The sequence below is a fragment of the Nerophis lumbriciformis genome, linkage group LG13, assembly GCF_033978685.3.
Source record: "Nerophis lumbriciformis linkage group LG13, RoL_Nlum_v2.1, whole genome shotgun sequence".
Classification (NCBI taxonomy): domain Eukaryota; kingdom Metazoa; phylum Chordata; class Actinopteri; order Syngnathiformes; family Syngnathidae; genus Nerophis; species Nerophis lumbriciformis.
Window position 1 is genome coordinate 2331282 of NC_084560.2, and position 23834 is coordinate 2355115.

The following is a 23834-nucleotide window of genomic DNA, read 5'->3' on the forward strand; positions in this document are numbered from 1 at the left end:
AACAAGTGTTGGTTTGGTGTGCATCTTCTCCACGTTACGGTGTGGCTGATTCTATCCAGTTTACTTGAGCTTTGATTCCTTCTGCACCAACACAGCTTTGTGCTTGACTGGAACTCACAAAGTCCTTAACTGACTAGGAAACATTGTGGTGTGGTTGTCAGGTGACTCTTCCAGGGTATGGCATTGTGTCATGTAAAATACATGTGAAGGAGCTTTTTTCCAGCCAATCTAATTTTTAAGCCCTTTCACAATTGTAATGCTAAAAATTGCCAGATATTACAAGTCGACTTTTCTTGCCTTTCGCTCCAAGTCAGCTAGGATAGGCTCTAGCTCTCCCGTTACCCGAATTAGGAAAGGCGGTTTAGAAAATGAATGAATATATACACTTACCATGAACCATGTAACATAAGCTAACGAGTGTACAATCACACCTCTTTGACATCAATTAGTAGTCTGCAGTGATAACTGGATTTACAAACTTCATTGGTTCTTGAACATGGTTCGTCAATCCAAGTCCTCATTCACACTGCAGGTCAATTCCCATTTTGTTGCCCATACACATTTTTCATAACCATCCCAGGACATACTTGCCAACCTTGAGACCTCCAAATTCCGGAGATTTGGGGGGGTTGAGGTGGGCGGGGTCAGGGTGGGCAGGGCAGGGCAGGGTTAAGGGGGAGGAGCATATTTATAGCTAGAATTCACTGAAATTCAAGTATTTCTTATATATATATATATATAATTTATATAAATAAAATAAATACTTGACTTTTAGTGAATTCTAGCTATATATTCAAGTATTTCTTATATATATATATATATATATATATATATATATATATATATATATATATATATATATATATATATATATATATATATATAAAATAAATATTTGACTTTCTGTGAATTCTAGCTATATATATATATATATATATATATATATATATATATATATATATATATATATATATATATATATATATATATATATATATATAAATAAAATAAATACTTGAATTTCAGTGTTCATTTATTTACACATATACACACATAACACTCCTCTACTCATTGTTGTATTTGAAAGTGCAATGCTTTGCAGCCAGTAGCACAGCCTTTGAAGGAGCATAGGTATGGGCAGTGTAATATTCTGTGTTGGAGTCAATAACCAGGCGAGGTGATGAAGTTACGTCTCTTTACTTCGTACTTCAGAACCGACTCCCACAGTTGCCGTCAGGGTGCGCAATACAACGTAAACCGTTGGCCAACCAAAAAGTAACCACAGAACACTATACGGCAGGGGTGCTCTCACTTTTTCTGCAGGCGAGCTACTTTTCAATTGATCAAGTCGTGGGGATCTACCTCATTCATATATATAATTTATATTTACTTATTTATGAAATATATGTTTTTGTTAATAAGTTAAAGGTGTTTAATGATAATACAAGAATGTTTAATACATATAGTTAATATTGTTAATAAATTAAAGGTGTTTAATGATAATACAAGTATGTTTAATACATATAGTTAATATTATTAATAAGTTAAAGGTGTTTAAAGATAATACAAGCATGTTTAACACATATAGTTAATATTGTTAACAAGTTAAAGGTGTTTAATGATAATACAAGCATGTTTAACACATATAGTAAATATTGTTAATAAGTTAAAGGTGTTTAAAGATAATGCAAGCATGTTTAACACATATAGTTAATATTGTTAACAAGTTAAAGGTGTTTAATGATAATACAAGCATGTTTAACACATATAGTAAATATTGTTAATAAGTTAAAGGTGTTTAAAGATAATGCAAGCATGTTTAACACATATAGTTAATATTGTTAACAAGTTAAGGTGTTTAAAGATAATACAGGCATGTTTAACACATATAGATTCCTTTCTTTCATGAAGACAAGAATATAAGTTGTGGACTCTTACTATTATGTTGGATCCACTATGGACTGGACTCTCACTATTATGTTAGATCCACTATGGACTGGACTCTCACTATTATGTTAGATCCACTATGGACTGGACTCTCACAATATTATGTTAGACCCACTCGACATCCATTGCTTTCGGTCTCCCCTAGAGGGGTGGGGGGAGTTACCCACATATGCGGTCCTCTCCAAGGTTTCTCATAGTCATTCACATTGACGTCCCACTGGGGTGAGTTTTTCCTTGCCCTTATGTGGGCTTTGTACCGAGGATGTCGTTGTGGCTTGTGCAGCCCTTTGAGACACTTGTGATTTAGGGCTATATAAATAAACATTGATTGATTGATTGATAAGTTGGTGTATTACCTGATTCTGATGACTTGCATTGATTGGAATCAGACAGTGGTGATGATAACGTCCGCATTTTCGAATGGAGGAGAAAAAAGTCCTCCTTTCTGTCCAATACCACATGAAAGTGGTTGGTTTTTGGCATCTTATTTGTCCAGCTTCCGTACTCCTTTGTATACACTTTACAAGAAATACATTGTCGGCAAACTCCGTAGCTTGCTAGCTTGTGCACGCCAGCTTTCTGAGACTCTTGTTTTGTTAGCGCAACTGTGCAACTGTGCAACTGTGTAGTCGGTCTTCGGAGTTTTGACGACAGGTACGGCGCCAGAGTCTGTTGAAATAAAGAGTTTCTCGCCTTCCAGTCGGTAATTTTAATGAGCTGGCAGCAGCCAGCGTCATCTCAGAAGACCCTCGGGTGCCGTGAATGTCAATCAAGTGACGAAAGTGACGTCATAGTTAAGATTTATGATCGCTCATTTTTAGGACTATTTTTTTAATGGCTGGCTGGTGATCGACTGACACACCCTCCGAGATCGACCGGTAGATCGCGATCGACGTAATGAGCACCCCTGCTATACGGTATAGTGTTCTGTGGTTCCTTTTTGGTTGGCCAAGCGGACGTGACGACAGGCTGTCCTCACTCAGGTCCGCACGGACCTGGAGGGGGCGTGCCTTAAGTCCGGCTGGAAATCGGGAGAAATTCGGGAGAATGGTTGTCACAAGGTAGTTGGTGCCTGTCGTGGCGGTAATCCTAAAACCCGTTGGTGGACACCGGCGGTGAGGGATGCCGTCAAGCTGAAGAAGGAGTCCTATCGGGTTCTTTTGGCTCATAGGACTCCGGAGGCAGCGGACAGGTACCGACAGGCCAAGCGGTGTGCGGCTTCAGCGGTCGCGGAGGCAAAAACTCGGACATGGGAGGAGTTCGGGGAAGCCATGGAAAACGACTTCCGGACGGCTTCGAAGCGATTCTGGACCACCATCCGTCGCCTCAGGAAGAGGAAGCAGTGCACTACCAACACCGTGTATGGTGATGATGGTGTTCTGCTGACCTCGACTGCGGAAGTTGTGGATCGGTGGAGGGAATACTTCGAAGACCTCCTCAATCCCACCAACACGTCTTCCTATGAGGAAGCAGTGCCTGGGGAATCTGTGGTGGGCTCTCCTATTTCTGGGGCTGAGGTTGCTGAGGTAGTTAAAAAGCTCCTCGGTGGCAAGGCCCCGGGGGTGGATGAGATCCGCCCGGAGTTTCTTAAGGCTCTGGATGCTGTGGGGCAGCACCTCCAAGTCCGAGTCCATGGTTCTCGCCCGGAAAAGGGTGGAGTGCCATCTCCGGGTTGGGGAGGAGATCTTGCCCCAAGTGGAGGAGTTCAAGTACCTCGGAGTCTTGTTCACGAGTGAGTGAAGAGTGGATCGTGAGATCGACAGGCGGATCGGTGCGGCGTCTTCAGTAATGCGGACGCTGTATCAATCCTGGGTGATTTTCGGGAGAGGCACTGAAATTCGGGAGTCTCCCGGAAAATTCGGGAGGGTTGGCAAGTATGACCCAAGACTCTTTCGTATGTGGAAATAAATCACAGCACAGGCCAAGACTTTTGACACACCTTCTCATTCAACGAGTTTTCTTTATTTTCATATCAAAACTATGAATGAGAAGGAAAAAAACAACAAAAACGTTATAGTTAAACACGATGCACAAACGCTCTCTATTGCATGCTTACGATGTACTTGTACTAAGGACTTTCAACAGACGTGTCATGTTTCCTGTTGATGTTGTTTGACAGAGGGCACGGCCACCTTCATCGCCAAGATCGGAGGTGAGCCCATCCCCAGCGTGAAGTGGATGAAGGGCAAGTGGCGGCAGATCACACCTGGTGGTCGCGTGACAACTGAGCACAAAGGCCAGAATGCTAAACTGGAGATAAGAGAAGTGACCAAGTCAGATGCGGGTCACTACAGATGTGTGGCCTCCAACAAACACGGCGAGATCGAGTGCGGTGCTGAGATGGCCGTCACCAAAAGGGAGGAAGCAGCAGGGCTTCAGGACATACGGATTATGTTGAAGAAGTAAGTTCTGGTTGGCGGTGACCAAAATAATCGTCAAGCAGACACCTACGGTCATGGTCAAAAGTTTACATACACTTGTAAAGAATGGGGTGTGCCAGGACCGGCCTCGAAGACAGCGACAGGTGCGTAGATGGCCCAGGTGGGCCTTGTTATCTAATCACCCGACACTTTATTAGCGAATGACACACGTTGTTGGAGCTGGAGTGAGAGCGAGCGAGAGACGGACACGAGAAGACAGTTGCTGGAAAGAAAACCCCTGCACGAATTTATAAAAATAAAACAGTGTTGTAACCCTGATCCGGGCTCTCATGGCGGTGTTTGGTGGTCTGAGGGACCCACTGGAGGGCAACCTCCACAATCATGTTATGGCTGTCTTGAGTTTCCAATATTTTCTACAACTCTTGTTTTTTGGTTGGTCACAAAAAACATTCATGAAGTTTGCTTCTTTTATGAATTTATTATGGCTCTACTGAAAATGTGAGGGTCAAAAGTATACATACAGCAATGTTAATATTTGCTGACATGTCCCTCGGCAAGTTTACCTGCAATAAGGCGCTTTTGGTAGCCATCCACAGCTTCTGCTTGACCACTTGACCACAAAATTGCTGCAGTTCAGCCACATTTCTTGGTTTTCTGACATGGACTTGTTTCTTCAGCATTGTCCACACATTTAAGTCAGGACTTTGGGAAGGCCATTTTAAAACTGATTTAGCCCTTCCTTTACCACTTTTGAAGTGTGTTTAGGGTCATTGTCCTGTTGGAACACCCAACTGCGCCCAAGACCCAACCTCCGGGCTGATGATTTTAGCTTGTCCTGAAGAATTTGGAGGTAATCCTCCTTTTTCATTGTCCCATTTAAAGCAGCAGTTCCATTGGCAGCAAAACAGGCCCAGAGCATAATACTACCACCACCATGCTTGACGGTAGGCGTGGTGTTCCTGGGATTAAAGGCCTCACCTTTTCTCCTCCAAACATATTGCTGGGTATTGTGGCCAAACAGCTCCATTTTTGTTTCATATCTCAAGACATGTTCCGCACCTCTATTGTCGAGGCGGCTGATTGGAGCTGTGGCCACAAGGTAGTTGGTGCCTGTCGTGGCGGTAATCCTAGAACCCGTTGGTGGACACCGGCGGTGAGGGATGCCGTCAAGCTGAAGAAGGAGTCCTATCGGGTTCTTTTGGCTCATAGGACTCCGGAGGCAGCGGACAGGTACCGACAGGCCAAGCGGTGTGCGGCTTCAGCGGTCGCGGAGGCAAAAACTCGGACATGGGAGGAGTTCGGGGAAGCCATGGAAAACGACTTCCGGACGGCTTCGAAGCGATTCTGGACCACCATCCGTCGCCTCAGGAAGGGGAAGCAGTGCACTACCAACACCGTGTATGGTGATGATGGTGTTCTGCTGACCTCGACTGCGGAAGTTGTGGATCAGTGGAGGGAATACTTCGAAGACCTCCTCAATCCCACCAACACGTCTTCCTATGAGGAAGCAGTGCCTGGGGAATCTGTGGTGGGCTCTCCTATTTCTGGGGCTGAGGTTGCTGAGGTAGTTAAAAAGCTCCTCGGTGGCAAGGCCCCGGGGGTGGATGAGATCCGCCCGGAGTTTCTTAAGGCTCTGGATGCTGTGGGGCAGCACCTCCAAGTCCGAGTCCATGGTTCTCGCCCGGAAAAGGGTGGAGTGCCATCTCCGGGTTGGGGAGGAGATCTTGCCCCAAGTGGAGGAGTTCAAGTACCTCGGAGTCTTGTTCACGAGTGAGTGAAGAGTGGATCGTGAGATCGACAGGCGGATCGGTGCGGCGTCTTCAGTAATGCGGACGCTGTATCAATCCGTTGTGGTGAAGAAGGAGCTGAGCCGGAAGGCAAAGCTCTCAATTTACCGGTCGATCTACGTTCCCATCCTCACCTATGGTCATGAGCTTTGGGTTATGACCGAAAGGACAAGATCACGGGTACAAGCGGCCCAAATGAGTTTCCTCCGCCGGGTGGCGAGGCTCTCCCTTAGAGATAGGGTGAGAAGCTCTGTCATCCGGGGGGAGCTCAAAGTAAATCCGCTGCTCCTCCACATGGAGAGGAGCCAGATGAGGTGGTTCGGGCATCTGGTCAGGATGCCACCCGAGCGCCTCCCTCGGGAGGTGTTTAGGGCAGGTCCGACCGGTAGGAGGCCACGGGGAAGACCCAGGACACGTTGGGAAGACTATGTCTCCCGGCTGGCCTGGGAACGCCTCGGGATCCCCCGGGAGGAGCTGGGGAGAGGGAAGTCTGGGCTTCCCTGCTTAGGCTGCTGCCCCCGTGACCCGACCTCGGATAAGCGGAAGAAGATGGATGGATGGATGGATCTCAAGACAGACTCAAGACAGCCATAATATTATGTTCTTTACAAGTGTATGTAAACTTTTGACCACGGCTGTAAATGTTTCAGCTTCTGTGCCACCTTCAGACACGTCTCCTCAGATAACTTGCCATGGAATTGTGGACATGATGTTTCCTCCTGTGCCTTAGGACTCCCTCCAAGCAGAAGAGTCCCAAGAAAGAAGAGGAGATCAACATTGTAGAGTTGCTCCGAGGAGAAGAGCCAAAGGACTACGAGAAGATTTTAAGGGAGCATGAGATACACGACTACCGTGCAATCCTCCAGGCCATGGATCTTCTGAAGAGGGAAAAGGAAACGGAGACTGGAAAGGCGGTAAGCAATTTACCATCAGGTCCTATTGAATAAGTACTCATTTCTTCTTGTCTTCTTACTGTCAATGGTGGTTTGTTGGAATTGTTGCACCACTCTTGGATGAAAAGTGCAATTTAAATCAAGTTTTGATTGATTGATGTCTAATCAATCAAGGGAAGGATTGTGCTTGATTGATCAATGAGGGTTCCTATATTAATTATACTGTATAACGTATTTTCCAAACTACAAGGCGCACTTAAAATCATTTTTGTTTCACAAAACTCGGCAGTGCGCCTTGTAACCCGGTGCGCCTAATGTACGGAATAATTCTGGTTTTGCTTACCAACCTCAAAGCTATTTTATTTGGTACATGGTGTAGTGATAAGTGTGACCAGTAGATGGCAGTCAAACATAAGAGATATGTGTAGACTGCAGTATGACTCAAGTACACAACACCAACATTTGATATGTTCCATTGAAAATATAGAACATTACACACAGCGCTTAAAAATCTATCAAAATGTTGTAGTCGGACTTTGGTAAGCTATGAAGCCACACCGCTTGATGGATTGTACTGTGCTTCAACATAGGAGTATTATTATGGTGTGTGTATAAGGTAAGACATATTATCTGGCGTTTTGTTTTGCAATATTATACAAAAACAACTTTTCTTACCTTCTGTTCCTGCTGATCTGTATTTTGGATCTGCATAAGTCCTGAAAAATTGCACGCGTCCGCCTTTGTAGTCCGTGCCGACACCGTAGTTGATAATCTTCTTCTTTTTCTTTATCTTCTTGTTATGGGACAGTCACCCTCCACTGTTGCCATTTTTAATATAAAGTAGTGTAAAGTTCTTACTTCTATCTGTCAGTAAACTTACCATGAAAGCACTAAAACATACCGGTGTAGTGAGTTTAAATTATTCACCCAAGGAACTTTAGTTATTAGAGAGTTCCGGTCACGGGACACATTTCGGGCGTTGTTGTTGCACTAGTGACCCACGGATGAGGAGATGCTGCTCCGTTATTGATTGAAGTAAAAGTCTGAATGTCATTAAAACAGTTAGCGCCATCTTTTGACACTTCTTCCACTCCCGTCCTTGCACGCTACACCGCTACAACAAAGATGACGGGGAGAAGACGCTGTCCAAGTGGGGGCACGTAAATAAGAGCGCCCACAAAACGGCGCATCCGGAAGAGACTGTCCGAAAGCGACTTGAAGATGATCTGTAAAACATCATCTAGGCAACATTTTGCCAAAGAACCACCATTACATGTTATGTAGACCACAAGGAAGTCTTTTACATTTAGAAAAAAAAATCATACTATGACTCCTTTAATGCGCCCTATAATCCGGTGCGCCTTATATATGAAAAAAGATCGAAAATAGACCATTCATCGCCATTGCGCCCCATGGTCCAGAAACCACTAAATATACAGTATTTGTATTTGTATTGATGTCATGGATGTGTTCTGGTGCAGGAGGCGGAGCATGGCGGTCAGGTAGATGAAGAAGACATGGCCCGACTCATCCAGCAGCTTGAGGGACGCGTGGACACAGAGGTAAGACAGGCATGATGATTAAAATGTAAGATGTAGCACTTTTGAAATGGTCGATGGCATCATTTTACTGTTAGTCCAAGTAAGAACACAGAGTTTAAGTAAAGCGGTGTTAAGTGTCTACTCCATGAAACAACTTTGAACCCACAGCCCATCGCTGTCTTGGAAGACATCAGTGACCAGGTGGTGTCTGAAAACCAGAGCGCCACCTTTCAGTGCCGTATCAAGATCAACTACCCAGAGATCACGCTGACCTGGTACAAAGGAACCCAGAGACTGGAGAGCAACGACAAATACGCCATCAGCAGCGATGGTGAACACCACTGCTTGAACATCCAGAACTGCCAGTCCAAAGACCAGGAAAACTACCGGGTGGTGTGTGGTCCTCACATCTCCAATGCCAAGCTGACCGTCTCAGGTAAGGGTGGGAACGGCCGACTTGTCTTTGTGTCTTCAGGTGTACTCACACTAGGCCAGTAGTACCGTGCTCCGGCTCGTGTCACAAAGTCATCACTTTTGGCTAGAGCGCTCTGATCTGAGCTCAAGTTGGCATGATTGGAAGAAGTGGTCTTGGGTATGGGTCCAACATGAATTCTCCCTATGAGCACAGGTCAGCAGGGCCAGGAGAGGGTGGGGGAATCACATTTGAGTCCAGCACGGCACTAATGGTCTAGTGTGATAACAGCCTTCAACATGTCTGTATGCATCCTTGGCTCATCAGTCGGTCATTCAGATTCTTCTTTGTCTTTGTCCAGTTTTTCTTTTTTGCGTCTTCTTTCACATTCTCTTTGCCTTCGGAAGACCCATAAAGCTGCTTTTAAAGGCTCAAGTGCATCTTAAAAAAATTGCCTTTCTTATTGCAGCTTTGACACATTTTTGCTCAGTTAACGTGGAACATCTAAGCTTATAGCCAGAACAAGCTCATCATGAAAAGTCTGCTGCTTATTTTTTGTGATGCTGCACTAAGCTCTCATGACATTGGAGCAGGAAGTAGAATAGAAGACTGCCCGTGGCCATTGTAGAGTTGACATGAACTTTCTTGATGTTTCAAGTTCCCGAGGTTTACAGCACACCAGAGGAGGCGCCTTCTGCACCTGAAGCTGCGCCCCCTGCTCCACCTAAAGGTATTTGTAAATACCTGCTGTCGGTTTTCTTTGTTGTTCTTCAGCATAGTTGTGTTCCTTATCTTGATAAGGAGTGGTCAGAAAAGTCAAATGACTTAATATTTTTAAGAAGCTGAGGATGATGCCGAGAAGCTGGAGATGATGGCTGCTGCGTTGCCTAAACAAGAGGAACACGGGGTCCCTGAAGGTAACAATAACGTCTTCTTTAGAGCCTTCACATGTTTGTGTTTTCAAGGTGTGACATGTCTGCTGTCCTCTTACGATGTGTGTAGCATTGCTGTCTGTATTTTGTTAGTCTGTCAATATGATCCGTCTACTGTATTGAAGTCTTTGTTGTCTCTGTTAACCTTAAAGAATTGAAAACATACCGCAAAGCAGAGCCAATGACTGAATCAGAACTAGAACAGGAACCAGAAGTTGAACCAGAACAAGAAGTTGAATCAGAACAAGAACCAGAAGTTAAATCAGAACAAGAACTACAAGCTGAACCACAAGAAAAAGCAGAACCTGAAGCTGAACCAGAACAAGAACCGGAAGTTGAACCAGAACAAGAAGTTGAATCAGAACAAGAACCAGAAGTTGAATCAGAACAAGAACTACAAGCTGAACCACAAGAAAAAGCAGAACCTGAACCTGAAGCTGAACCAGAACAAGAACCGGAAGTTGAACCAGAACAAGAAGTTGAATCAGAACAAGAACCGGAAGTTGAATCAGAACAAGAACCAGAAGTTGAATCAGAACAAGAACCAGAAGTTGAATCAGAACAAGAACTACAAGCTGAACCACAAGAAAAAGCAGAACCTGAACCTGAAACTGAACCAGAACAAGTACCGGAAGCTGAACCAGAACAAAAAACAGAAGCAGAACCAGAGCTGCAACCAGGACCGGAACCAAACCAAGAACTAGAAGCTGCACCAAAAGCTGAAGAAGAATCAGAAATGTATTCCCAACCCAAATCTAAACAAGAACCAGATGCAAAACCAGAAGCTGCACCTAAAACTGAAAAGGCAGTAGCCACAAAGGCTGATCCAGATCTTTTTCAAGTGGAGTTGAAGTCTGAGCCGCAAGTAGATCCAAAGGAGACTCTGGCTGCGTCGATGGCGACTCCGGTGTCTAAGAAGACTGCAGTAGAGGCAGACAAGCTTAAGACTTCCAAGAAAAGAACGGACACTTCTAAAGTGCGAGGTAAAGTCAGTCACTCTTCATACCTTGGCCACATTCTTCATTCTTGCTTGTTTGGTAATGTACAAACTACAACACAATGACGACATCTCTGATGATGACAGATCTCTCAAGAAGTGTTTTCATAACACCCCTTAAAACAAACATGACCTTCAAGGTTTTAGTGTAATTTGAAGTCTAAACCACATGTAATTATTCTCTTAAGTGGAAGAAACATTCCCACCAGAAGAACCAAGTCTCTTAAAGGTCACCAGCCTTATAGCTGAAGCCGTTCCTGCACAAGGTACTGCTTAGAAAAGCATACTCTTCATTTGGTGATGGGAGTTGAGTTGTACTTTGTATTTGTCTGCATGTTCGGCACTCGATAGAGTGTGATTTGTCAGATGTTTGTCAAATTAATCTTTTTCAAATATTTTTGAAGTTGTCCCAGAAGTGAGACAATCCAATGTCATCAATGAGAAGCCACAGAAAACCGATATGCTACCTCCCCACGATAAGCCACAAGAACCAAAGCATCAACTGGTAACACCAAAGACCATGACCAAAGAAGTCAAAAAGTCTGAAGACCAATCAAGGGTGATTCTAACCCCAAAGACGGTTCGAGAAGCTACGCCAGAAAAAGAACCCCCAACAAAACAAGAGACAAGTCGACAGTTTGAGGAACCACAAAATCTTTGCCAAGCTGGTCCACAAGCAAAAGACTCAAAAAGACCAAAGCAAATACCTAAAAAGCCACAACAAGGTAGCTATCCTAGCATGTCATATTGAATCCCCACTCATCTTATTTTATTTTGTCTGACTTATCTAAGTTGTTTGATCCTGATGTGTGTTTGTTGTCTTTGTCTACTGGCACCATGGACATAGACAAGTGCTACACAACACCAGTGATCTAGCTAACACTTACTAGTTAAACCTTTTCCAGAGCAGCGTTTGTGTGTCATGTGTCTGTACTGTTTTACATGTGGCGCGGTCAGAGTAAATGACCGTGAACTGAATGACCACGCTAAAATGTTCTATTTGTCTGTGTCACTTTCTTCTTGGCCACTGCTCCGTGGTGCAAATCTTCCACCTTGATGATCCCAGCATCTCTTGCGGCTGAGAACAAAGAGACCGTCGCTGAAAATGTTGTTATACTAAAGGATGCTCAAGAAGTAAAGATCTTTAAGCTACATCACACAGAAGAGAAAGTTGCGACAGTTGAAAAAGAAATTGGAGAGAGAATGAAAGACCAGAGCCAACAGAACATTCTTACAAAGGAAGAGAAAGTTGAAAAAGAAATTGGAGTGAGAAAGAAAGACCAGAGCCAACAAAACATTCTTACAAAGGAAGAGAAAGTTGAAAAAGAAATTGGAGTGAGAAAGAAAGACCAGAGCCAACAAAACATTCTTACACAGGAAAAGGGGAATGTTCATACATGGTACCTTGAAGGCCGCACAGTTAGCAATCCTGAGCCCTTGGAGAAAACCGAATTCTCTTGCATAGACAAAGATGGTAACACATTGGTGGAACATTTTGACCCTGAACACAAAACCACACCAGCAGGAACTTTAGATACTTACGATGAAAACAAGAAAAGGCCAGCAACAGAGGCTATGACAAAGAAACATACTCTGACTGACAAAAGTGATTTGCAAATACAACTCAAAGAGGTAGAAACTGAAGTATCAATACGTACACACAAAGCATTACCCAAACCAAGTTGGCAAGCTGATCCTGCTGAAGTGTCACATCCTTCTCAAACTGCTGTTTCCCATCTCATAAGAGGCAGTCCTCCCACTGAAGAGCTGATAACATCTCCAGCTGACAAAGTCAAAGATGTGTCTTGTGAGGACATTGCAGAGAAACCACCTTCAATGAACAGAATGTCCCCTCCAGAAGAATCTGTCCCGTCTAAAACAGAACTCCGCCCTGTTCAAGTCCATGAACCCTTGAAGGACACGTCTCCATCAACATGGAATACAATGTTTCCTTTAGGGGAAGCATCTCCTCTTAGAGTAGAGACTTCCTCAAACAATGTGTCCTCACCCAAACTTGTTGGACCAGAGCCAAAACCTCTTACAACTGAGATTCATCTTTCTTCACCACTAAAACATGAAGATTGTGCTGAAACACATTTCACGGAAGAACGGACAAGAACTGAGCAGTCAGCAGGGAAAGAAGATGGCGGAAAGCAGAGTCAAGTAAAGAAATCACAGATGGAAAAGTTGATGCTTCATAAAGGTATTGAGGCCATGATCCACCCTCTTCCAAGACTTGCTCACAAATCATACATGGTCTGGACCATGTTTTCTTCCCCTACTTACACAAACTAAACCCTTTTATAACCTTTCAATATTCTCACTTGACTTCCACTCAACTTCACTCTGACCTAGTTGGGTTATTTTGTGGATAGTTGTTTGTTGTGCACCTACCTCAACATGTATTCAGTACTATACTCACATAGTCCTGTTTGATGTGGTGTCTGAACTGAGCTTGTTCTGGCCATAATCCTGGCATCTCTTGTTCCTGAAGCGTCTCCTCCAGAGACAAAACCATCTATGGCAGTACCTTCACCGCCCACAGAGAACGTTGCTCCACCTTCAGGTAATGGTTAATAGTTTTTGTGGTTTGCTGCAGTCTCTGTACATGTTTGTCTTTTTGTGACAATACATGTCTCAAGTCTTTTCTTTGTGGCTGATGTGTCTTGGTGTCTTTGGTGTTCTTTATGTCAAAATATATCCTTCAGAGAAGAAAGAGTTGAAAGCCTTGGCTCCTTCTGGTCTAGACCACAAAGTATCTCCTCCCGCAGGTACATCTTTAATAACATCCTCTTTAAAGAAATGTGTCTTGTTCAAATTGGCTGAGCGGTCAGATCTCTTCTGTATGTTTGTGTCTACCTGTCCATTTGCTGATCTTTGTTCTTGTGTGGTTTTCTGGGTGTGATCATTGTTTTGTTCTATCTTTAAGTGCCTCCTCCAAAGGAGAAGAAAGTGCCTGCACCCGCACCAAAGCCTCCAGCTGAACTCATTCCTTATCCAGGTAGTGTCATGTTGTGTCCGCCATCCATAGTCCATAAATACTTACTTTGCCGTGGCATCAAAATATATGTAGTTTGGTTTTGAGTCTTAAAGTATGTTTCATGTTGTTGCCATGTTTGTGGTCCATCTTGTTCTGGCAGAGGAGAAACCTTTGGAACCATCTTCTGTTGTGAAGGATGAGTCTTCACCTACAGGTAACAATTGTCACCAAGGTGGTGAAAAAATGTGTTGTTATGCACTGAACCTTTACCAATCTTTCTGTATAAAAAAAAAAAATCTTGATTTCAACTCTTCACAAATCTGAAAACTTTGGTAATAACTGTACTAATATTGATTTCATTTAACTGCAGACAAGGAACCAGTTAAAGCTCCTGGACCAACTAAAGGTATACTCATGTTTACTATGAAAGAACAAAAAACTATTTGTTGCGCTGAATTGTGTTGTTTGTCAGTTTTGAATATGTGTCTATGTGTACTTGTATGTAAACAATCAAACAGTCATTTATTTGCTGCATCAATCACAGCGCCTGCTACACAGAAAGTTAAGAGTCCTCTTCAATCGGCAAAAGGGACAAAAACGACAGCAACACAGAAGATGAAGCGTCCAGTTACCTTCAATACCAAAGAGAAGGAAGCGATAGGGGAAGTCATCAGTTTGAAAAAAGTTCCAGGAAAACCTGCAGCAGCTGAAAAAGATGTACACAGTCAAAAGGTAGAGGTGACTAAGCATTTTGACCAAGAACTCAGTGTTCATGGTTTACACGACCGGGAAGATCGGGAGTTAATAACACACAGAAGATCTGAACAAGTCTTCGCTACAGAAACAAGTCAACTTGACCCTTGTGAAGATCAAGAACATAAAGAGGTCGTTCAGAAAATTCTGGAAGAAAAACAGGAACAAATCAAAGAAAAACACAAAATGGTCAAAGTGCCAACCACTGATCAAAAAGACACTAAAGTGCTTATTGCAGATACGCAGAATGAATCAGTTGAACTAAGACTATTTGGAAAAATCAAAACAGAATGTGAAGAAACACATTATATCAAACAGAACAGTGGTCCCACCAAGCCAAAAGAACAACAGGCTCGTAAAGAAGTTGTCACCAAAATGTCAGTTCTACTTTCTGATAGCGAGCACAGAGAGTTAACACTCTCGACAACTGAACAAGTCTTTATGTCAAATAAAGAGGCATCAACAACCATGAGGCCACCTAAAGATGTGCAGAATGGACAGGGCAAAGAAGAGGTACGGAAGCCAGATGTGTCTAAAAAGACAAAAGAGGAAGAGGATCAAGAAACAATAATAGTGAAAGACTCTGAACCTGATAGTGGACTCAGTCCGGAAAAGACAGTTCAACTCACCGCTAGTGCAAAATGCACAAAAGTTGGAGACGCTGCTTCCAGGGGTCCTGATACACCTGGTGTTTGCAAAGAGTTGAAAAAGAAAGCTGACATTGAGCCTCCAAAGCAGGAACATGTTAAAGCTCAACTATTGTCTTCATCAGACAAGTTGCAAGTGAAACTAGAGCCGAACGTTGTGCAGTATGGACAGGGCGATGAAGAGGTACTTGAGCCAGATGTGTCTAAAAAGACAAAAGAGGAAGAGGATCAAGAAACAATAATAGTGAAAGACTCTGAACCTGATAGTGGGCTCAGTCCGAAAAAGACAGTTCAACTCACTGCTAGTGCGAAATTCACAAAGGTTGGAGTCGGTGCTTCCAGGGGTCCTGATTTAGCACTTGGTGTTTGCAAAGAGTTGAAGAAGAAAGCTGACATTGAGCCTCCAAAGGAGGAACATGTTAAAGGTCAACTAATTTCTCCCTTAGACAAGGTGCAAGTGAATCTGAAGCCTAAAGGTGTACAGTATGGACAGGGAAAAGAAGAGGTACTTGAGCCAGATGTTTCTAAAAAGACAAAAGAGGAAGAGGATCAAGAAACAATAATAGTGAAAGACTCTGAACCTGATAGTGGACTCAGTCCGAAAAAGACAGTTCAACTCACTGCGAGTGCGAAATTCACAAAGGTTGGAGTCGGTGCTTCCAGGGGTCCTGATTTAGCACTTGGTGTTTGCAAAGAGTTGAAGAAGAAAGCTGACATTGAGCCTCCAAAGGAGGAACATGTTAAAGGTCAACTAATTTCTCCCTTAGACAAGGTGCAAGTGAATCTGAAGCCTAAAGGTGTACAGTATGGACAGGGAAAAGAAGAGGTACTTGAGCCAGATGTTTCTAAAAAGACAAAAGAGGAAGAGGATCAAGAAACAATAACAGTGAAACATTCTAAACCTGATAGTGGACTCGGTGTGAAAAAGACAGTTCAACCCACCACCAGTGCGAAATCCACAAAAGTTGGAGGCACTGCTTTCAGGGGTCCTGATTTTGCCCCTGGTGTTTGCAAAGAGTTGAAAAAGGAAGCTGACATTGAGCCTCCAAAGGAGGAACATGTTAAAGCTCAACTATTGTCTCCTTTAGACACAGTGCAAATGACTCTGAAGCCTGAAGTCCAAATGGAAGCAAAAGTGTCAGAGAAAGACGACACGCTTGTGGATACAAAAGTACTCGGTCACAAAAGAGATGGACATTCTAAAAAATGTACACAAGACGAACAAAAGCCTACAAGAGAGGAGCAGGGACTAGGTGTTGTTCCTAAGGATGTCAGTGTCAGAATAATGACAGACATAATTCCACAAACAGAAGATGAACATGAAGTCCCACAGAGAAAAATAGATACCGTCAAAACAGTTTCCAAACTCCAGAGGACCTCTTCACCTCGACCAAGTACAGAAAATGTTGAAGTTGAGCAGACTTTGAAGGACATTGAAAACTTTGAAGGAAAAAGGAAAACAGTTGAAATAACAAACATGGTTGATGAGCCAAAACCCAAAGAACTCTTTGATAAAACTGCTTCTCAGAAGGTAAAAACCTTTTCAAAAACCGTTTCACCAAAAATGTCTGAAGTTTCAAAGAAACCTACCCCAGAGGAGGCCTCTCACCTGGATGAAACTGACAGTGTGAGGGTTCCCTTAATGAAAGAGGTCTCTCCAAGCGCAGTACAGGTGAAGAAAATTCCTACCCAGGTAGAGGAGGAAGTATTTGAAGATGAAGTAGAAGACGAGGACATGCAAGCAGATGAGGAGGCCTGGGGCTGGGAGATGGTTCCCTTAGAGAGCTGGCAAGGTGAAGGGATGGATGGACCGCTGCAGACTCCAGGCATGCCTGACACAAAACAAGGTGAGGCTACGTCTAGACAATTCCCACCCAATGACAGTGGAGCCCCCCACCCCCCCAGCACCGCCCCATGCACGATCGACCATCCACAACAACTTGTTTCATCCTAATTTCACACTTTCAAGTCACCTGATCCAACTCTTTTGACAATACCATTGTCCTCTTCATCAGAATCATCATCATCATCTTCACACTCATCCCTCGTTTACAGAGTTAATCAAACGTGTTTGTTGTCCTTCTAAATGTCGTCTGTCCATCTTCAATGTCAATGCTATTGTTTACAATGAAATATCGGTCCTTGAAAAAACTGAATATGTAACAGCCAATCTTTCCATGACTTATCCAGATGGCAAACCAGCAGAAGAACCTGCCAAAGGACTCGGACGAGGATTTCGGGGTGAGAACTATCGGTCTTCATGCAGTCAGACATTTTCATTAACGTCTTAAAAGTCTTCGGCTTTTTTTAAGTATCTTCCTCCACAAGACTTTCTTTGTCCTAAACTCTTTACATTCAAACATCGCTGATTGTTCCATCACTTCCAACTTCCTCTTCTTAAACGTAACCAGCTGTGTTTTTATTTCGGCCATTGCAGTGCGACAAACACCCTCTCCCGGTGACGGTGGCCGCGGGCGGGGCTTGAGGCCCGGCGGGAAAGGCCCTTCGCCGCCGGAAGAACCTTTTGGTGGATTCAAGCTCAAAGCCGTCCCACTTAAGTTCATCAGGAAGATTCAGGACATCGTGCTGCAGGAAGCAGAATCTATCGGCTCGTCGGCCGTGTTCGAATGTATGGTGTCGCCGTCCACTGCTATCACTACGTGGATGAAAGAAGACGTCAACCTGCGTGAGGGCCCCAAGTACAAGCTCACATCTGACGGCAAAGATCGCAAGATAATGGTCAAAGATGTCCAGCTGTCGGACACTGGAGTGTACACCTGTATCGCCAAGAACGCTGGCAAGGAAATCACCTGCACCGCTAAACTGGTTGTTGAAGGTTAGGTCATTGATCTCCTTTATGGTTCAGGTACGGAATCGCGGTATTCTACAGAATACTAATGATTATTGTTCATGTGCAGAGCTTCCGGTGAAGTGGATCAAAGAGTTGGAAGTGGACACGTCGTGTACGAAAGGCCAGCCCATGTACTTGACATGTGAGCTCAACAAGGAGAGGGATGTCGTCTGGAAGCGTGGTGGTGAGAAACTGAAGAGACAGGCGGGGAAGTTGGCCATCAACGTGATCGGCATGCAGCACGCCGTGACTATTCAGAATTCCACGGAGGAGGACGCTGGCGTTTACACATGCGAGGTGGTGGGGCAGGAGGACATCACCACCAGCACCAATGTCAAAGTGATCGGTAAGGAGCGTACTCGGCATGAGGAGACCTCTTTAGCGTCTTGTCTCAAGAGACTTCAAAATGTGTCCAATAAAAAGCTAGGGATGTCCCGATCCGATATTTGGATCGGATCGGCTGCCGATATTTGCCAAAAAGTGCGTATCGGCAAGGCATGGGAAAATGCCGATCCAGATCCAGTTTAAAAAAAAACTCCGGTCCGTGTTTTCCAACGCACCTATTTATACATTCCACTTTTCTGCTGCTCCCTAATTTCCGTTCCGCATTTTCCAGCACACTTTCAACACATCCACAATTCTCACGCAGTTGCTTTTAGCTGCTGGCATTACACGACAGGCTCTTCTCACTCTTTCCTGTGTCTCCCTCTCACAGACAGCAAGTGCACCTTCTTACACACGTCACATACTGTCACGTCATACGTCACATACTGTCACGTCATACGTCACATACGTATACGTCCTCCCCGAGCAGAGAGGTAGCAGCACGGCTAACGTTAGCTGTGATGCTAGCGCAGCCGTGCGAGCAACGCTCCCTCTAAGGTGCTGGCCTGTGCAATTGCGCACTGTTTAAGCGTCCTCTGCGCATAGCAAATCTACGCCACGCACAAAATCAAATATAAAAATAAGCGCATAACAATTTTCGACACACGGACACGACAGACAACAGTTTTCGTCATCATTGTTCAAATATTGTGACGTCTGTCGAGACGCTTATCTCCGTTCGGTGCCACACGTCCACACCATCAAAATGCAGAGGCAAAAATTTCCGCATCAACACCGTATGAAAAAATTTGTGATTTTTTTTAGTTGTGATTTCCTTCTCTGCATGAAAGTTTAAAAGTAGCATATATTAATGCAGTATGAAGAAGAATGTTTTAATGTAGACATGCAAGCCTTGAAAGAACATTTTGAAAATCAAGACTACATTTCCTGCAAATGGGTGCATTTCTACCCTATATTTTAACTTTAGATTTATTCTCATATCAAACTCTTTTGGCTGTCTTTTTGACACTTACCCTCCACACCCTGGATTATAAATAATGTAAATAATTCAATGTGATTATCTTGTGTGATGACTGTATTATGATGATAGTATATATCTGATAGTATATATCTGTATCATGAATCAATTTAAGTGGACCCCGACTTAAACAAGTGGAAAAACTTATTGGGGTGTTACCATTTAGTGGTCAATTGTACGGAATATGTACTTCACTGTGCAACCTACTAATAAAAGTCTCAATCAATCAATCAAAACACATAGAATCATCATACTGCTGTGATTATATGCATCAAGTGTTCATTCAAGGCTAAGGCAAAATATCGAGATATATATCGTGTATCGCAATATGGCCTTAAAATATCGCAATATTAAAAAAAGGCCATATCGCCCAGCCCTAGTTCAATGATGCCATTTCTGTTTGTCATGCATAATTTTGTCTATTTTGTGTTTATCCTTGAATAAACAGGTCAGTTTCTTGTTACCAACCATTGTGTATTATTCTAACTCCCCTAATTCAGCTGGCTAGTTGTTATCAAGAGTACTAAAACCCTTTTCAACATGATTCTGACAACTAAGTAGGCTAAATAACTTTCAACTTTAATACATGCTCGGATAGGCCAGTATCGGTCAGTATCGGTATCGGATCGGAAATGCAAAAACAATATCGGTATCGGATCGGAAGTGCAAAAACCTGGATCGGGACATCCCTAGTGGACATATACACCTCTTCAATCTCTGGAGTTGACACTTTTACTTACCTATCTACAGTGGTGGTCAAAAGTGTACATAAGAACATCATGTCATGGCTGTCTTGACTTTACAATCATTCTTATTTTTTTGTGATGTAGTGATTGGAGCACATACTTGTTGCTCACAAAAAACGTTCATGAAGTTTGCTTCTTTGATGAATTTATTATGGCTCTACTTATTATGATCCGCTGCCCGGATCATAGTCTAAGTCAGGGGTGCTCATTACGTCGATCGCGATCTACCGGTCGATCTCGGAGGGTGTGTCAGTCGATCACCAGCCAGGCATTAAAAAAATAGTCCTAAAAATGAGCGATCATAAATCTTCACTATGACGTCACTTTCGTCACTTGATTGACATTCACGGCACCCGAGGGTCTTCTGAGATGACGCTGGCTGCTGCCAGCTCATTAAAATGACCGACTGGAAGGCGAGAAACACTTTATTTCAACAGACTCTGGCGCCGTACCTGTCGTCAAAACGCCAAAGACCGACTGCACAGTTGCACAATAAAAGCGCTGCTTCATCCTGCCTGCGCTACCAAAATAAGAGTCTCAGAAAGCTGGCGTGCACAAGCTAGCAAGCTACGGAGTTTGCCGACAATGTATTTCTTGTAAAGTGTATACAAAGGAGTACGGAAGCTGGACAAATAAGATGCCAAAAACCAACCACTTTCATGTGGTATTGGACAGAAAAGAGGACTTTTTTTCTCCTCCATTCGAAAATGCGGACGTTATCATCACCACTGTCTGATTCCTATCAATGCAAGTCATCAGAATCAGGTCATACACCAACTTATATTCTTGTCTTCATGAAAGAAAGGAATCTATATGTGTTACACATGCTTGTATTATCTCTAAACGCTTTTAACTTATTAACTATATGTGTTAAACATGCTTGTATTATCTTTAAACACTTTTAACTTATTAACAATATTAACTATATGTGTTAAACATGCTTGTATTATCTTTAAACACTTTTAACTTATTAACAATATTAACTATATGTGTTAAACATGCTTGTATTATCTTTAAACACCTTTAACTTGTTAACAATATTAACTATATGTGTTAAACATGCTTGTATTATCTTTAAACACCTTTAACTTATTACCAATATTAACTATAAGTGTTAAACATGCTTGTATTATCTTTAAACACCTTTAACTTGTTAACAATATTAACTATATGTGTTAAACATGCTTGCATTATCACTAAATATCTTTAACTTGTTAACAATATTAACTATATGTGTTAAACATGTTTGCATTATCTTTAAACACCTTTAACTTATTAACAACATTAACTATATGTATTAAATATGCTTGTATTATCATTAAACACCTTTAACTTGTTAACAATATTAACTATATGTATTAAACATACTTGTATTTTCATTAAACACCTTTAATTTATTAACAATATTAACTATATGTGTTAAACATGCTTGTATTATCTTTAAACACCTTCAACTTGTTAACAAAAACATATGTTTCATAAATAAGTAAATATAAATGATATATATGAATGAGGTAGATCCCCACGATTTGATCAATTGAAAAGTAGCTCGCCTGCAGAAAAAGTGTGAGCACCCCTGGTCTAAGTTTTTCGAGTCACTTGTGTTTTCTGTTAGTTTTGGACTCCTTGAGTTCCTTTTTATGCACCTCTGAGTTTGTTACCATGGCTACTTATTAGTTTCACCTGCCTCTTGTGTTCCGGACGTGCACCTGTTTGCAATCACTGACATTATTTAAGCCTGCCTTTGCCAGTCAGTCGGTCTGGCTTCTTTATTTGCGTCACGCTACTGTTACGTTAGTTTTGCTTTTCTCTTAGCCCCTGCTAGTGATCCCTAGTCTGTGCTAAGTAGTAGCCTTAGCTTCAGCTGCGATCGGCACCTTATTCCGTCGGTTTGTTTTCTGTTTTCTGTTAATTTACTATTAAATCATGTCCTTACCTGCAAGTCCTGTCCATATTCGTCCATTTGAACAAACCCCGCATCACCATGCGACCCGCTCGTAACACTACTGAAAATGTGAGCAAATGTGAGGGTCAAAAGTATACATACGGCAATGTTAATATTTGCTTACATGTCCCTTGGCAAGTTTACCTGCAATAAGGCGCTTTTGGTAGCCATCCACAAGCTTCTGCTTGACCACTTGACCACTAAATTGGTGCAGTTCAGCTAAATGTGTTGCTTTTCTGACATGGACTTGTTTCTTCAGCATTGTCCATACCTTTAAGTCAGGACTTTGGGAAGGCCATTCTAAAACCTTCATTCTAGCCTGATTTAGCCATTCCTTTACCACTTTTGAGGTGTGTTTGGGGTAGGGGTGCAACGGTGCGTGTATTTGTATTGAACCGTTTCGGTACGGGGGTTTCGATTCGGTTCCGAGGTGCACCGAACAAGTTTCCACACGGACATATTAAGTAGCGTACTGCACGTTGTGTAAACAATGCACACCGAGGCACAACGCACGGCATGCTAGCAGCGACCGGGCTAGGACAACATGTAAAAGCCAGAGCTGGAAGACCCTCCTGCCTCGTTAAGATCTCCCGTTTGGGAACACTTTGGTTGCGCGATACAACAATGGAGGACGGAGGTTTGCCGACATTGTTCAGCAGCTGCTTCTGACAACACGTCAAACATGCTAACCCATTTGAAGCGTCACCACCGCATTCAAGCAGCCTCTCCTCGGCGAGTCAGGCAGGGCTAAAGCAATAACAAATGTTTTTATAGCAGCAGATTTAAGTCCATATTGCATTAAAAACTAGATTTTGAGCCACTTCTATGGTGGAAGAACAATGAGCCCATATATCATACTTGCCAACCCTCCCGGATTTTCCGGGAGACTCCCGAAATTCAGCGCCTCTCCCGAAAACCTCCCGGGACAAATTTTCTCCCGAAAATCTCCCGAAATTCAGGCGGAGCTGGAGGCCACGCCCCCTTCAGCTCCATGCGGACCTGAGTCCGCTTTCCCACATTATAAAGAACGTCTACAGTAAAGCAGTCCGTCTGCCGTAAACAGCAATGTTGTGACACTCTTAAACAGGACAATACTGCCATCTAGTGCATTTGATGAAAGCACTTTTGTGCGTGCCACACAGCAATGCATCATCAGAGAGGGTGTTCAGCATGGTTAGAAAGATAGTGACAGAGAATAGAACAAGGATGGACAATTCAACCCTTAACTCAACAATGAGTAGATGAGTGTTATGTGTGTGTGTATATGTGTAAGTAAATGAACACTGAAATTCAAGTATTTCTTTTGTTTATATATATATATATATATATATATATATATATATATATATATATATATCTAGAATTCACTGAAAGTCAATTATTTCTTATATATATATATATATATATATATATATACATATATATATATATATATATATATATATATATATATATATATATATATATATATATATATATATATATATATAATTCACTGAAAGTCAATTATTTCTTATATATATATATATATATATATATATATCCATCCATCCATTTGCTACCGCTTATTCCCTTCGGGGTCGCGGGGATATATATATATATATATATATACACATATGAAATACTTGACTTGGTGAATTTTAGCTGTAAATATACTCC

The 23834-nt window shown here is 42.7% G+C and overlaps 1 protein-coding gene across 1 annotated transcript in view; it reads left to right on the forward strand.

Moving 5' to 3' along the window:
• LOC133614011 (titin-like) overlaps window positions 1-23834 on the forward strand; it is a 254475-nt gene that overhangs the window by 75419 nt on the left and 155222 nt on the right. Inside the window, 18 exon segments of the mRNA XM_072914563.1 lie at window positions 4067-4349; window positions 6846-7029; window positions 8490-8570; window positions 8718-8985; window positions 9620-9691; window positions 9804-9878; window positions 10046-10876; window positions 11295-11615; window positions 11957-13093; window positions 13385-13456; window positions 13599-13661; window positions 13820-13891; window positions 14031-14084; window positions 14241-14333; window positions 14415-17117; window positions 17461-17511; window positions 17708-18106; window positions 18189-18467. Of these exon segments, the coding sequence (XP_072770664.1) occupies window positions 4067-4349; window positions 6846-7029; window positions 8490-8570; window positions 8718-8985; window positions 9620-9691; window positions 9804-9878; window positions 10046-10876; window positions 11295-11615; window positions 11957-13093; window positions 13385-13456; window positions 13599-13661; window positions 13820-13891; window positions 14031-14084; window positions 14241-14333; window positions 14415-17117; window positions 17461-17511; window positions 17708-18106; window positions 18189-18467 (7038 nt within the window).